At 32.7% G+C, this 13,194-nt stretch overlaps 2 protein-coding genes across 5 annotated transcripts; one reads left to right on the top strand and one right to left on the bottom strand.

The window, feature by feature from the left end:
* The first annotated feature begins 266 nt into the window (after nucleotides 1–266).
* Nucleotides 267–7,232, top strand: LOC131944682 (coiled-coil domain-containing protein 77). 4 transcript variants are annotated; one of them, XM_059305467.1, is made up of 11 exons: nucleotides 267–399; nucleotides 2,288–2,472; nucleotides 2,794–2,915; nucleotides 3,047–3,184; nucleotides 3,899–4,082; nucleotides 4,599–4,699; nucleotides 4,937–5,085; nucleotides 5,177–5,390; nucleotides 5,687–5,812; nucleotides 6,145–6,297; nucleotides 6,571–7,232. In XM_059305467.1, the coding sequence occupies exons 1-11, from the start codon at nucleotides 377–379 to the stop codon at nucleotides 6,739–6,741; spliced, it is 1,566 nt and encodes a 521-aa protein (XP_059161450.1). In that variant the 5' UTR covers nucleotides 267–376; the 3' UTR covers nucleotides 6,742–7,232. The 4 variants fall into 4 exon arrangements, with proteins under 4 accessions (XP_059161450.1, XP_059161451.1, XP_059161448.1 ...); XM_059305468.1 differs by lacking the exon at nucleotides 267–399 and adding an exon at nucleotides 618–696; XM_059305465.1 differs by lacking the exon at nucleotides 267–399 and adding an exon at nucleotides 721–847.
* A 146-nt stretch (nucleotides 7,233–7,378) lies between these two features.
* Nucleotides 7,379–12,293, bottom strand: LOC131944668 (THO complex subunit 7 homolog). Its single transcript, XM_059305441.1, has 8 exons — nucleotides 12,134–12,293; nucleotides 10,710–10,827; nucleotides 10,207–10,337; nucleotides 9,978–10,064; nucleotides 9,126–9,183; nucleotides 8,791–8,857; nucleotides 8,088–8,157; nucleotides 7,379–7,845 (listed from the first exon to the last, which is right to left on the bottom strand). Exons 1-8 carry the CDS (start codon nucleotides 12,150–12,152, stop codon nucleotides 7,790–7,792), a joined length of 606 nt encoding a protein of 201 aa, XP_059161424.1. The 5' UTR covers nucleotides 12,153–12,293; the 3' UTR covers nucleotides 7,379–7,789.
* Nucleotides 12,294–13,194: the final 901 nt, after the last annotated feature.

The following is a 13,194-nucleotide window of genomic DNA, read 5'->3' as shown; positions in this document are numbered from 1 at the left end:
CAGGATTTTTCAAAAAAAGTATTTCTCCAATAAATTACAATAAAATATCATTTATATATTGCCTAATATATAAAATAACAAAGTATGTGCTTTTAAACTATTCATTTAACGGATTAGACCTGTTTGTTAATTGATGTTAAAAGTCGTATTAATACTTAATTGTATGTTTACGGACGAAAGGTGAACATAAATTTGACCCCAAAAAACTAAAAGTTTAACTTAATGATGTATCAATAAAATTCATTGAAATTTAATTTTTAAACTAAGAATTAATTTTTGAAATACATTGATGTTTTTTTCTTGTTAACAACAAATGAAAATGAAAATGCAAGTAGATTCTAAAACGTGTTGTGCGGAGCAATCCCGGAAATAGAAAATGGACCCTCATCCAAGCGCTAGGTTAGCAACCAATTTTCAAAAATTATATTTGTATTTAGATCTAGATCTTATATTATAGGTTACATGAAATAAAATCACGTACGCTTTAAAAGTATATTTTTGAATTGTTATATAATTTTGAGTTAGAAACTACGAAATAAATGAGACACGTCTTTTTGTAGGATAATAAATTCTATTAAATTCGAGTAAAATTCTAGTTTTGTAATAAACCCGTTTAACTTGTTAACCAGTACAACACTAGATAGTGAATACACCCACTAAAGCAGGCTGGAGCATGAACAAATTTGGTCATATACAGTGACTGATCGTTCCTAACACCGCGTTTACACTAACATATGACATATAGATCTTTCTAGTTTAATACTAGATCTATATTATTCATGATGTTTAGAGCACAAAACTTCCAACAAATTTCAACAAATCAATTTTTATTTTTAGCTGGGAACATGTTAAATTTAAATTATTTTTTATTTTATCCAAGAAACATGTAGATCTAGTCTATTTGTTTGGCTAAGGCCCATGGGCTATTGAATATAAATAAACTTATGAAATGTATACTTTCACTTTAAACTTTAACATTCAAACCACCTACACTACTACAGTACACACACAGTGTACAGTTTACACACAGACTACAGTATGTTGTTTTACGACATTTTAAGAAAAAGAATTACCTTTTTTATGTAGGTCTACTGCTGCTATACAGATTCTAGATAAGGATTAAAAGAAACAACAAAGTAAAAAAAAATGTAGGTCTAGGTGGGCACGCAAATTTTAGCTTTATGGTGTAGCCATGGTGCCTACAATTCAATAATCAATTATCCCTAACTAGAGAATGTACAAGTGTGAGGGTGGGGATTTTTACGAAAGGCCGGAACGAATGAATCCAATAACACACAGTTCAAGTTCAACTATAATTGTTCTTTATTAAAATGATATATATGTTGAAGTTTCTACCTAACTGATCTACACTGTACTATTTACTTCTACTACTGACTGTTCATACCACATGCTACCTACTACTACGCACTCCCATGACCAATCCTAACACTAACTGTTCTCTACATTCTACGTCTGCTCCATTCTACAACCTAACACCTTCTGCCTTCGCTAGCTAATCATGATCTCCTAACTATCTACATTCTCGGCCGTCTCTGACCGCTACCTAACAACTCCTGGCCTATCGCTCTACTGACCCATGCCTCAGTGGTCAGCTGACCGTCCCACGTGACCTGTCAGTCCTGTGCGCCCATTGGCCTCTCTAACCAACCAACTAGGCCTATAGTCTGTTTCTGCTAAACTATATCTGCTCAACATGTCTGACGTACTCTTGCGTCATCACAACAAGGTTCTTGCTTACTGAGCATGGGCAATGTTCTATCATACATATATTTTAATCATTATCCTTTCCCATTTGTGTCCAAGACACTTTGGGCAGATGAAGTAGGGCACATCTGTTTCAATGACCTCAGCACACAGGGGTCATCATTATGCCCAACCTCTTTAGTTTCCCTTCTGTGAGTCAGGTACCCATGAACTCAAGCCTGGGATTCAAACTCTAGAATTTAGGGCTAGCAGTGTTATATATATTTTATATATTTAATATGCCTATACATTATTTAGCTGAACCACCTTTTTTTTTTACACAGCTCAAAGATTCAGTTAACATCATTTTTAATCTTTTTTCAATATAGGCTAATGTCTATTATAATATGTAGTTCAATAGGGCAAGTCCAGATCTCTGAACAGTATTTAGCATAATATTACTCTTTAAAATTGTTTGCTATATTGTCTGTCACCTGTGTGTGCATCTCTGCTTGGTTATGGCTGCTGAAAATGAGTGCAGTATTTACATTCTAATTTGCTACTTTCAGTATTTTGTTTGCAGAACAAATCAAAAGTCCTCAGGAAACTCTAAAAAGGACAGACTTGATTTAAGCACTCTAAATGAAAGCTTATTCACTTGGAACCATGCATCAGAGAATAACAGCTTTGCATCCAAAAAAACAGGGAAACAGCAAAGTAAAAATGTCAGAGATAGCCCTGAATTACCAGGAATAAATGAAAGATTAGGTATAACCACTTAGTCTCAGTATGCCTTGGGTAGATATATTACTTCATGGATTCCTTTCTCTTCTTAGGATGTATCATTCCATCATTGTTAGTTTACTTCTTAATTGTTTTTCTAATTATGCTACTTCAACTATTACATTATTTTTTCTGACATCATTAGTCTATCTTGTTTTTCACAAATCAAAGTGGGTTTTTTTTCATAGAGTTTAACTGATATGTTACTTGAAATTTTACTATTGAAGAAAATAATTGTTTAGAATTGCCAGTTCTATATTTTTATATACTCATAAGATTTAACTTTTGAAAAAATGTATGTTTTAGGACATCTTCGACCTTCAAGAGAATTACTAGAATATTACCGCAAGAAAATTGCAGAATATGATGATGAACATGAACAGCTAGTGAAAAAACTTGAAGAATATAGAGTAGCTTATGAAGAACAGGTATAGATTTCCTAAACTTGTTTATAGTTAGAAATTAAATTGTGTTAATTTTCTTGGTGTTTTTCAATTTATAATTTTTACTCAACAAGTTCATATGATGGCATTTTTCAAAGTTTTTCTCTCACAACTAGCATACTATGCAATGGGAGCTCCGTCAAAGAGAAGAAGAAATTGTGGAGTTGCAAAAGGCACTAAGTGACATGCAGATTTATTTGTTTCAAGAAAGGGAGCATGTTCTGAGACTGTATGCTGAAAATGATCGACTAAAGGTGAGTCCCTGACAGGTCACTTGGCTACTGGCCAACCCCTGACAAGTCCATCGAGTAACGTGAATCCCTTACAGATTGCTGAGCCAAAGCCAAGCACTGACAGGTTTTTAGGGCTAAAGTTAAATCAATGATAGGCTTGTAGAATACTGGTGGGGGGTCACTGATAGGCTTGCAGACTACAGGTGGGGGGGGGGGGGGTCACTGATAAGCTTGTAGACTACAGGTGGGGGGTCACTGATAGGCTTGCAGACTACAGGTGGGGGGTCACTGATAGGCTTGTAGACTACAGGTGGGGAATCACTGATTGTCTTGTAGACTACAGGTGGGGAATCACTGATAGGCTTGTAGACTACAGGTGGGGGGTCACTGATAAGCTTGTAGACTACAGGTGGGGGGTCACTGATAGGCCTGCAGACTACAGGTGGGGGGTCACTGAAAGGCTTGTAGACTACAGGTGGGGGTCACTGATAGGCTTGTAGACTACAGGTGGGGGGTCACTGATAGGATTGTAGATTACAGGTGGGTCACTGATAGGCTTGTAGACTACAGGTGGGGTCACTGATAGGCTTGTAGACTACAGGTGGGTCTCTGATAGGATTGTAGACTACTGGTGGGTCACTGATAGGATTGTAGATTACTGTCATCGAAAGACGAGTCATTAATACAAAAGTAAGTAAAGAAGTCTTCTAACAGAATTTATTTCCTTCTATCTAGATACGAGAGCTGGAAGATAAGAAAAAAATTCACACTTTGCTTTCACTTGGTGGAACAGAGGGTGGAGAAGTGACTTACTTTATCAAGGAACCACCAGCTAAAGCAATTGTTGAGCAGAGACATAAGCAGAGGGCTCAGGATATTAACAATAGTGCTGTGCCTATCCAAAATCTTGGATCAAAAGGTAATTATTCATGCTCAATAAACAGCTTCATTTGACTTGCACTGTACCCTTTCACTTTAAAGGCAAAACCTAAAAAAAACACAAAATGAGAAGCATCCTTATCACCTTTTTTCAATACCTCATCAAATTTTGTTAATTATAAATCAGTAAGAACTTTTTTTGTGCTATGTTTCTATGATTACTGCATGCAATCTACAAAAACATAACACTATACAAAACATAACACTGTTTATCCTTCAAGCAAGAAATAAACAAATAACATAATGTATTTTTACAGTGAACTTTTAAACTCTATGGTTTACTGTTTGCTTAAAGAGATGATCAACTCACTGGTTTGTCAAGGGCTATTAATAAAATTGTTGTTTCAGCTATTTTACTTTTATACTGGAGTGACGGTCTTTATACCACAAACCTTTATCTAAACACACAAATTATTATTCTTTTATTTTATTTTAACTAAAATTGTAAAAAGCAAAAACAAGTAATCTAATGGAAATTTTACCAAAAATGTAAAAGCAGGAAGGAAAAAGCAAGTAACAACTGGCCCCAATAGATCTTCTCTAATTCAGCTGCCAGAAGAAAAATTGACACAAGAAAATGAATTACTCACATTACAGGTAGAAAAATGTGGTTACATCTATAGTTTTAAAACTATCATAAGTTGTTTGTATTATTCAGCCTCTCAGGAGTACAGACATATGTTGTTAATTATTTCATTAGGCCTGTTAAGTTTAACTTTTAAAAAAAAAATTGTCAGATCTTTTTCCTAGTAGTATTGGTGATGAAATTCAAATACATTTTTTTGTGTATGAATATTTACTCCCCAACTTATTCCCAGTCTACTTTTTCTCAAGGTGGAATCACTTCAGGCTCAACTTGGGGAGCAAACAAAGCTAGCCAAGGAGCAGCTGGAGGCTCTAATGGAAGACAGAAGAGTTAAAGATGAGGAGTATGAAACCAGAAGACAAAGAGATGAAGAGAAAATAAAAACACTGACAGAGAAGTTAGCTTTGTTTTATTTGTTTTTTATATTTCAGTTTTGTTTTTGATCCTCATTTTAAACTTGAAATTAAAATAATTTTCAATTGTCCAAGGTTACACAAGACACAAGACCTACTGTATGAAAGCACAAAAGACTTTTTAGAGCTACGTTTTGAAGGACGTGCTATGGAAAGAGCATGGATGGCAGAGAAAGACAGACTGTTAAGAGAGTTGGATGTCGCAAAACAACAAGCATCTGCAAAAATGAAAGAAACAGTCATAAATGCATCTTTTAATGAGAATAAAATCGATCCAGAAGAAGTAAAGGTATAAACAACTTAAGATCCACTTTTTAAAATGGGAGAACAACATAAATTCACACAATAAATGTTTATACTTTAGATCATCATAATGAGAAATATTTTTTTAAAACCCTTTTTACTTCTTATTGTTCTCAGTTTATTAGGCAATACACAGTCAATCCATTTTTTAAATATACTCACTTCTAATTTTCAGTTGTTCAAACTTTAACAGTGGTTTATTTAACATAAAGACTACTAGAGTAATTTACAGAAAATTCTAGGCTGATTCTTGATGACTATAATCATTAATTATACTTTCAGTCCCTTGAATTTCAACTCAGTCAAAGTCAGAAACTGGCAGACAACTACAGAGAACAAGTCATACAGCTGGAAGATGAGTTGTCTCGACTTAGAGAAGAAGGTGATGTCACCAGAGAGGTTTTTCAGGTACACTTCTTTCCTTTCCACCTGACAAATCTTATTAGAAAGCTATTTGTTTTTTACTCTATCACCTATTAACTCTCTGTGGCTTATATAGTTGTAGTTTATAAACCCATATTTAAAGTACTAATTAAGTTCTGGTTCTAACCTTAAGTAATTGATGGGGAAAAGATGTTTTAACAAAAGATAAATGTCAATAGTATAGATAAAGTGTATCAGATAATAAACCATTCATTGGCTAGAGGGCATCCCATTGTTTGACAGAGAGATTTTTTCTAGGAAGTGTTAAAAAATATATATTTTTAGATATTAAATTTAAGATTGTCAATCATCAACAGGATCGCAGTGAAAAGATGACAAGCCGGCTCCAGTTAATGAATACTCGTTATCAAGATTTAGAGAAAAGGCGAAATCTTGAGGTCGAAGGCTTTAAGACAGATATAAAAAATTTAAGAACTCGACTGAAGGATGTGGAAAAACAATTATATAAGGTTTGTGTCCCATTATTTTTTTAAATCTTTTATGGGTAGGAGATGGGGTAAGGCTACAAAAAACCACCAGCTAAAAACAGAAAACTTGTGCTCACAATGATTGTTGGACATTATGTTTTATTGCAGTAAGCAAAATCAATTAACAAGTTAACCTGTTGTTTTTTTTTTAAAGTAATTACAATCTTAGTTATTTACTAACTAGTAGCAGACCCTTTTCAGAGGAATAGGAAGTACAATATGTTTACTAACACCAAACTGATGAACATTTTTCAGGTTACTTTAGGATATACAGAGGACATGAACTTGAAGCGACCAGACGATATAGACATGCAAGTTTTAACAAATGTTAGACGTACTGCTGGACGCTCTAAGCAGTTGGTTGGAGAACTCAAGCATCTTAAAGCAAAAATTTACGGGTTGGAAAATGATCTTAGACATCTTTGAGTAATGAACTATGCAGTTTTGAATAATCAACATAGCTCATGCTATAGATTTTTATGTAGTACCCATGATATAGAGTCTGTAGTTTTGTAACTTTTGAATGGGGCTTAATCTGAATTATTAAGCTAATTATTAGATGTACATAACTATTATCTTGTCATACTATTTATTCATATATTTCTTGACTGTATCCTGTTATTTCATTTGTTATACTAATTTAATTTGGAAACTGTTATATTTGTATGAAATAAAGCTTGCATGTCTTTTATTTGACATTCCATATTTTTGTAAAAATCGATTTAGAATTAACCAAGTTTTTATATATTTTTGTTTAAATGGTCTTCTAGCATTGTAAAACACATAGCCTATATTGAATTGTTAGATTCACCATTTCACTTGTAATCAAATTTGTTGTATGAAGTCTACATTTATAACTGTTTTCCGTCCAAAATGGTGTACTCTTTTTAATAAATGTAATTTTTTTTTAAATTAAAATCTGGTTGGTTTAGAATCACATTATGGAAAGTAACTACTGCATAGAATATATAGAGTAGAAAATAGCAGTGCTTAATATTACAAGATTTCAGTGGTAGTATGACTGGTTAAAAATATAAGTCAAACCAGACATTTTAAACGGCCATGTTTATTCAAATAAATCAAATAATACACATATTATTTACTTTTATTGAATGTGAAGGACAGCACCATTTAAAAAGTATGAAATTTTTATTTGAAATATTAGAACAAAGAAAATATAATTAATACAAAGACTTACAATGCTGGATCACATATACTCAGCCAAAAGAAAAGTTTCCCTTCTTTTAGTACTCCCAAATATAGTATCTAATACTCCAAAATTAAAGAATAAAGTGCTTAACTATTTCAACACTTGTTATACAGTGTTCTTTATGCTAAATACTCTGCGACCAGTCAAAGTAAGAAAGTTTCATATGCAAAATATCTAGATCTAATTAATATAGACAAATGTGGCTGGCAGTGCTCTTAAAATTCAAATACTTTTTATATAATACAAATTTGCATGCAACATTGGTTAGCTTGAAAGGTTCATCTCTTCTTCTTTTGATTCTTCATTGTTTTCGTCATCTTCTGAAATAATTTAAAATATCAAATTACCATAATGATGTTAATCAGAAGATAAAATCATATGCCGGAAAAGGGAAGCACTTAAAATTTTTTATGATGGGATTTTATTTCTGAAAATTTAAGAGTATACCTTCCATCAGACAAAAAATAAACAAATACTTCTAACAGAGTAGGCCTACACATAACTAATTTTAAAAAGTTATCTAAACACGTCATTTGCTTAAATTTTAACATTTACAACGTACCCTCCAATATACGTTGTAACTCATGAATGGAAGTTATAAGCACCATAAACTGTTTTCTACGCAACTCCAACTGTAAGAAAGAAAGCAAATTTTATAAATTTATAGGTGAAACAAAACTGTTATTGTGAGGGGGGGGGGGGGGGGGAATTGAATAAACCGGGTTATGCCCCTTTCAGTTTAATAAGGGAATGGCTGCCAAAAGGATCATTAGAATGCTTATTTCCTGCTTAAACTGTTGAACTGTGTTTCTGATAAGCAAATTAATATTCCATATTGTTTTGCTTTTTAACTTCAATTGTGCAGTCTCCGTGGTTTTATGATAAAAAATTGGAAGTCAGCCTAGATGTTGGTTGGCTGACCAACAGTAAGATTGTTTGCTGACCAACAGTAAGATTGTTAGCAATCTACATCTTCCAGGTGTGAGAAAGTGTCATTAAAAAGCTGCAATGCACCCTCAGTTGCAACTTTTTCAGGGTGTTTATTTTCTATGAACTGGATCCGGGTTACTTGTATCTAAAAAAAAATGTGTAACCCAAAGCAAATACAAATAGCCTTATTGACTGCTTGTATCTCAAAAGAAATGTAGCTATTATATTTGCACTAAAATAACATAATTTTCTAAAACTACAATATTGCAAGATTTGTGATGAAAAAAATGACAGGCAGAAAATTCAAGTACACAATAGTTAGTAAAAATATGTACCTTTTCTTCTAATTTCTGTTTTGTGGTAGCCAAATTGGATAACTCTTTGTCTAGTAATTGCAACTGCCTGTGGATAACAAATAAATTATAAATTGTATGAAATTATCATACTAAAGTTAAACAATAACATACATTTGAAACCACACAAGAAAATAAATTTGTGTAAAAAAAAAAGTTTAAAACCCACCACTTGGTCAAAAGTCAGATTTTTAAAAGGCAGCACTGATAGAGATTTACAAGGAGTTAATTTCATCACAAATGTATTTATAAATGAAATTTAAACAGTAAACAAATTACAACTTAAGGTCTTAGCTAAACAGAAAAAAAATACAAACTTTGTTGTTGCCTGTCTGTCAGGGTGGAGCTGAATAATCTTTGCCAAGTTATCATATTCTGTGTAAAATAGGATTATGAAATACATAATTTACAGGACTATTAAAATAAATCTATCATATTTGCTAATGAAGTACTTGTTTAGAACATCAATGTTCTGAGTTTGAAGAACACATTTTATTCTAGGAAGTTTTTAGTTACTGTCATTTTTTTTTTACTTATCCAAACCTAACTAAAAACTATTCATTAATAAGCATTAAAAAGTGAAGTAGAGTGGTGGGGTGTGCTATAGTTTAAATTATGTCTAATAAATTTTCTGCCAGTTATATAATGGATAACGCAGGCAGCCTGCCATATGATTACTGTAACTCAGAGGGATTCAAATATTTATATAATTGTACTAAATAATTCACAAAATTGTAGTTTTTTTAAGGAAAAATCCAGGTAGCAAAAATGAATATATACTACATATTTAAGTTGGTACTAAACTGCAAAGTTTAATCTAAGGTGTAAAAACTTTCAGATCATTTTGAAATGATTGATTCAATAGTTTTATTAATCTATATTTTAATTTGCTACCATCCAATATAAAACATATATTCATATGCTTCACATACAAGTAAAATAAGCTGCAACTTCTGTTTGATATTATTATATTATATTGCCTTGATGATAGTGTTGCTAGGTTACTTTTAAAACTAAGGTTTTCATAAGTGAGATGACCTGTTTTATTAAACAACTCAAATCATATTGTATTGAGTGGCTTTGCTGAATCAGTAATGATAATCAAAGCAGTCTCTATACACAAATTAATAATCTTTAAATAACCACCCAGATCATTTGAAAATACAGACCTTGTCTATTTTTCCTAATACATTTTGCCATCTGTAGTTCAGTTTTAGCTTCAGCTATTCTTGTTGTTGCCTCTTTGATTTTATCATCTAAAAATAATAAACATGAAACACTGCTATCCAAAACGTTAAAGTGTATTATCATAAATTCCTACTTTATTACACAAAGAGAATTAATTTCATTACCATCACTTTTAAAATAATGCTAAATGGCCATATTTTGGTTACTAACCTATTTCTCTACTTAATTTTTCATAATTTTCCAGTTCCTGCTTGTTCATCTCAAAAGTGTTTATTGCCTTTTCCAAAGTGTATTCACACTGTCCTATCATGGCCTGCATGCGCTGGTACATAGCTTGGGAACTGAATAAATCAGCAAACAGCAAAAATATACAATGGATTTTAGGCTAAAAACAGGTGCTGTTACCATTTAAATGTTTTGAAAGCTCCACAAATTTACTAAAGGCCCATTTACATGGTATTTAATAGTTATATCTACATGTTCCATTGCAACTAAACCACATAAATAAATTCTAAAGATTAAAACAATAAACAAGTATATTGAGAAGGCAGACATTTTTTTCCATCAGAATAGTAATATTGTAGACTAACTGATGAATCTCACTTTTAAACTAAAGATAATACCTTAATAAACATCTACATATCATACATATCTATAATCAATATTAGTTTATTAGGTTATACAATTCAATTTGAATTTATAGAACTACATACTTTTCATCTTCTTCTTTGGATGCTGACCAGCGAATGAAAGTTTTAAGAAGATTGTTAAGTCTTTTATCATCATTCCCACCTTCTCCATCAATCAGTAGTCTCCTTCTAATAATATCATCTGGGAATTTATTTAAAAGTTTACATTAAGACAAATACAAATTGAAACAAAAATAAAAACATTCTAGAATATACAGCATTGCAATAAAAAATCTACAATTGAGCAGGCTTGGTAAACTTGGTATCACAATAGACTAACCCTAGAGTGTCACTGCAATTTATGAAAATTATTGTTATTCACTCATGTGTTAATTATTATTTAACTTATTTAGCCTATAATTAATAACTGATTGTGATAGGCAGTTGGACACTGTGGTTGGTCAGTAAGCATTTTGCTCCATGCATTACTGTTTTATTAATATTAAAGAGGCCTATGCATATGGATATATAGTGATTAGCATCTTCTTAGTTATAAGTTCATACCATCTGTGGTGAATTTGCCTATTCAATACATTAGTTTTATGTATGTTCAATGGGTATGTAGTATAAATGTGTATTGTACTAATTGTAGCCTACATATACATTAACATCACATTCTTGTACACAGTTAATTACAAAATTAACATTTATAATTGTTCCAATTATAGGTCAGCCCTAGTGCTTCTACCTGTAGATCTAGTACTGATGATTAAAATTGAATTAGGCCTAGATCTGTAGCCTATTGGTTTACTTTTCTTCATTTTCACTTTTTTTTTCAGTGATAAAATGTAGGCCTACACAAATTGTTTTTGGCTTTTTTTTTAAATTTGTTTAGTTACAGATAACACTAGAAACATTAAATAGCCTAGATTGGCCTAGATCTACATCCAATCTTTAGTCATTAGTCCAACGAAACATCAGTCATATTTTTATAACCAAATTTATTATGTAACATTGTAGGCCCCTACCGTACCTGATTTTTAAAATAATTAATGGACATTTTGAATAATACCGCGATTATTCTGAGTATTCTCAGTTGGGTCCATTGATAAATAAAATCATAAATAGGCCTAGGCCTAATAAATATCAATTTGATATTTTAAAATTTTAGGCTAATGATAATAATAATGATTAGGCCTATAAAATTTATAAGGGGGGGGGGGGGTAAGGTGACATTTTAAAAAAAAATTAATATTAGGCCCCATAGGCCCTAAAATCTAAAAATAATTTTTTAAAATAGGCCCTAAAATTTAAAATAGTAAAATTAAAATAAATGCAATAAATTTGAATAAATGGCCTGGGCGGGGGAAGGGGGGGGGGGGCTAGCCCTAGGGCCTAGGCTAGGCCTAAAAAAATTGACTAAAAAATAAATATTTTTTGACATGATCATGTTTTAAAGACATTTGTTGAAAGTAATATATCGTAATCATGAACTAATTTAAACAAACCATCAGATGCAGCTGTCATCCTCAGTTTAGAGGCAATTTGATCATAAAATCTTGACTAGGCTTAGATTTGGCTTAGATTCTAGTTCTAGATTTGGGTCTTAAATTTAGAATCTCTTGTTCCGGATAAGTTCGATCGCTTCCAACTTTTTTATTTCAGGTCCCACTAACTGCAACAACTTTCGTAAAATACAGAAAACTCAACAATTGGAATAGAACCTAATTCAGTAGGTATGTGGTTAGTTGTTTTAATCTATTTTAATCTTTAAAATTTAACTACTGAAAAACAACTAATGAAATAAGTAAATCAATAATTGCCGGATTAGAATCTAATGATTTACATAAAGTGGAAGTGGTAAGCGCAATAGAGTACGCAGGGGGTAGTGGGTGAGGGTGGGGGAATAACACTAAAACTAACACACCTCCACTGTCACAGGTATATGTACTGGTTCCTTCTGTATCTCTAGTATTCTATTACACTGTCGTTCTCTGCGGCTCAATCGTTCTATGCTGTTCGATCATTTTCTGCGACCGTTGCACTAACAGTAACCTTTGAGGTGAACCCGGTCGCCAGTGTTTCTTCCAGATCGGGGGGGGGGGGGGGGGACTTGTAATTTTCGGGGGGGGGGGGCGGACACTGTTAAAAGTATATATTTTCTATATAAATTCCATTTCGTTCGGGGAATTATGAACAACATCAACTCAGTCTTTTAGGCTATCGCCCCGTTTTTAATCCTCTGCCCGCATTCTCTCATCTCACAAACTATCTGTCCTTTCAAGATCTGTATCTCGACCTTTCTGCGGGCCGTACACTCAAGTTGGACTACTATATATCATTTATATATCCTCTCTTTCACACAAACTCCTGCGCTTGTTTACAAGTCAAATCGCGTCTTGTTTACCAGTTAATTTCTATTTTTTTGTGTTAAACTATACTATTTTGGTACCATTAATTGCTTAACTGTGTCTGCTGCGTTGGTCCTGTCTCTGCCAGCTGCTTCCTCGCCGTGCGCCTCCATGTCTCCCTTAGCCTTCGAGGCATTCTTTTTCTTTGAGGCGTCCAG

This window comes from Physella acuta, unplaced genomic scaffold (assembly GCF_028476545.2).
Source record: "Physella acuta isolate Inbredline_101_S28 unplaced genomic scaffold, ASM2847654v3 ptg000502l, whole genome shotgun sequence".
NCBI classification, from domain to species: Eukaryota; Metazoa; Mollusca; class Gastropoda; family Physidae; genus Physella; species Physella acuta.
Note: the sequence above shows the minus strand (reverse complement) of the source record. Positions and strands in the feature narration are given on the sequence as shown.

Bases quoted from the DNA above. Each gene is read 5' to 3' on its own strand.
- LOC131944668 (XM_059305441.1), bottom strand. The intron at 8,858-9,125 runs GTTTGTATTTTT...TGTTATCCACAG, and splicing joins GACAGACAGGCAACAACAAA to GCAGTTGCAATTACTAGACA. The intron at 7,846-8,087 runs GTACGTTGTAAA...AAATTATTTCAG, and splicing joins GTTACAACGTATATTGGAGG to AAGATGACGAAAACAATGAA.
- LOC131944682 (XM_059305465.1), top strand. From the start codon at position 780: ATGATGTTTAGAGCACAAAACTTCCAACAAATTTCAACAAATCAATTT. The intron at 5,813-6,144 runs GTACACTTCTTT...AATCATCAACAG, and splicing joins TCACCAGAGAGGTTTTTCAG to GATCGCAGTGAAAAGATGAC. The intron at 6,298-6,570 runs GTTTGTGTCCCA...AACATTTTTCAG, and splicing joins TGGAAAAACAATTATATAAG to GTTACTTTAGGATATACAGA.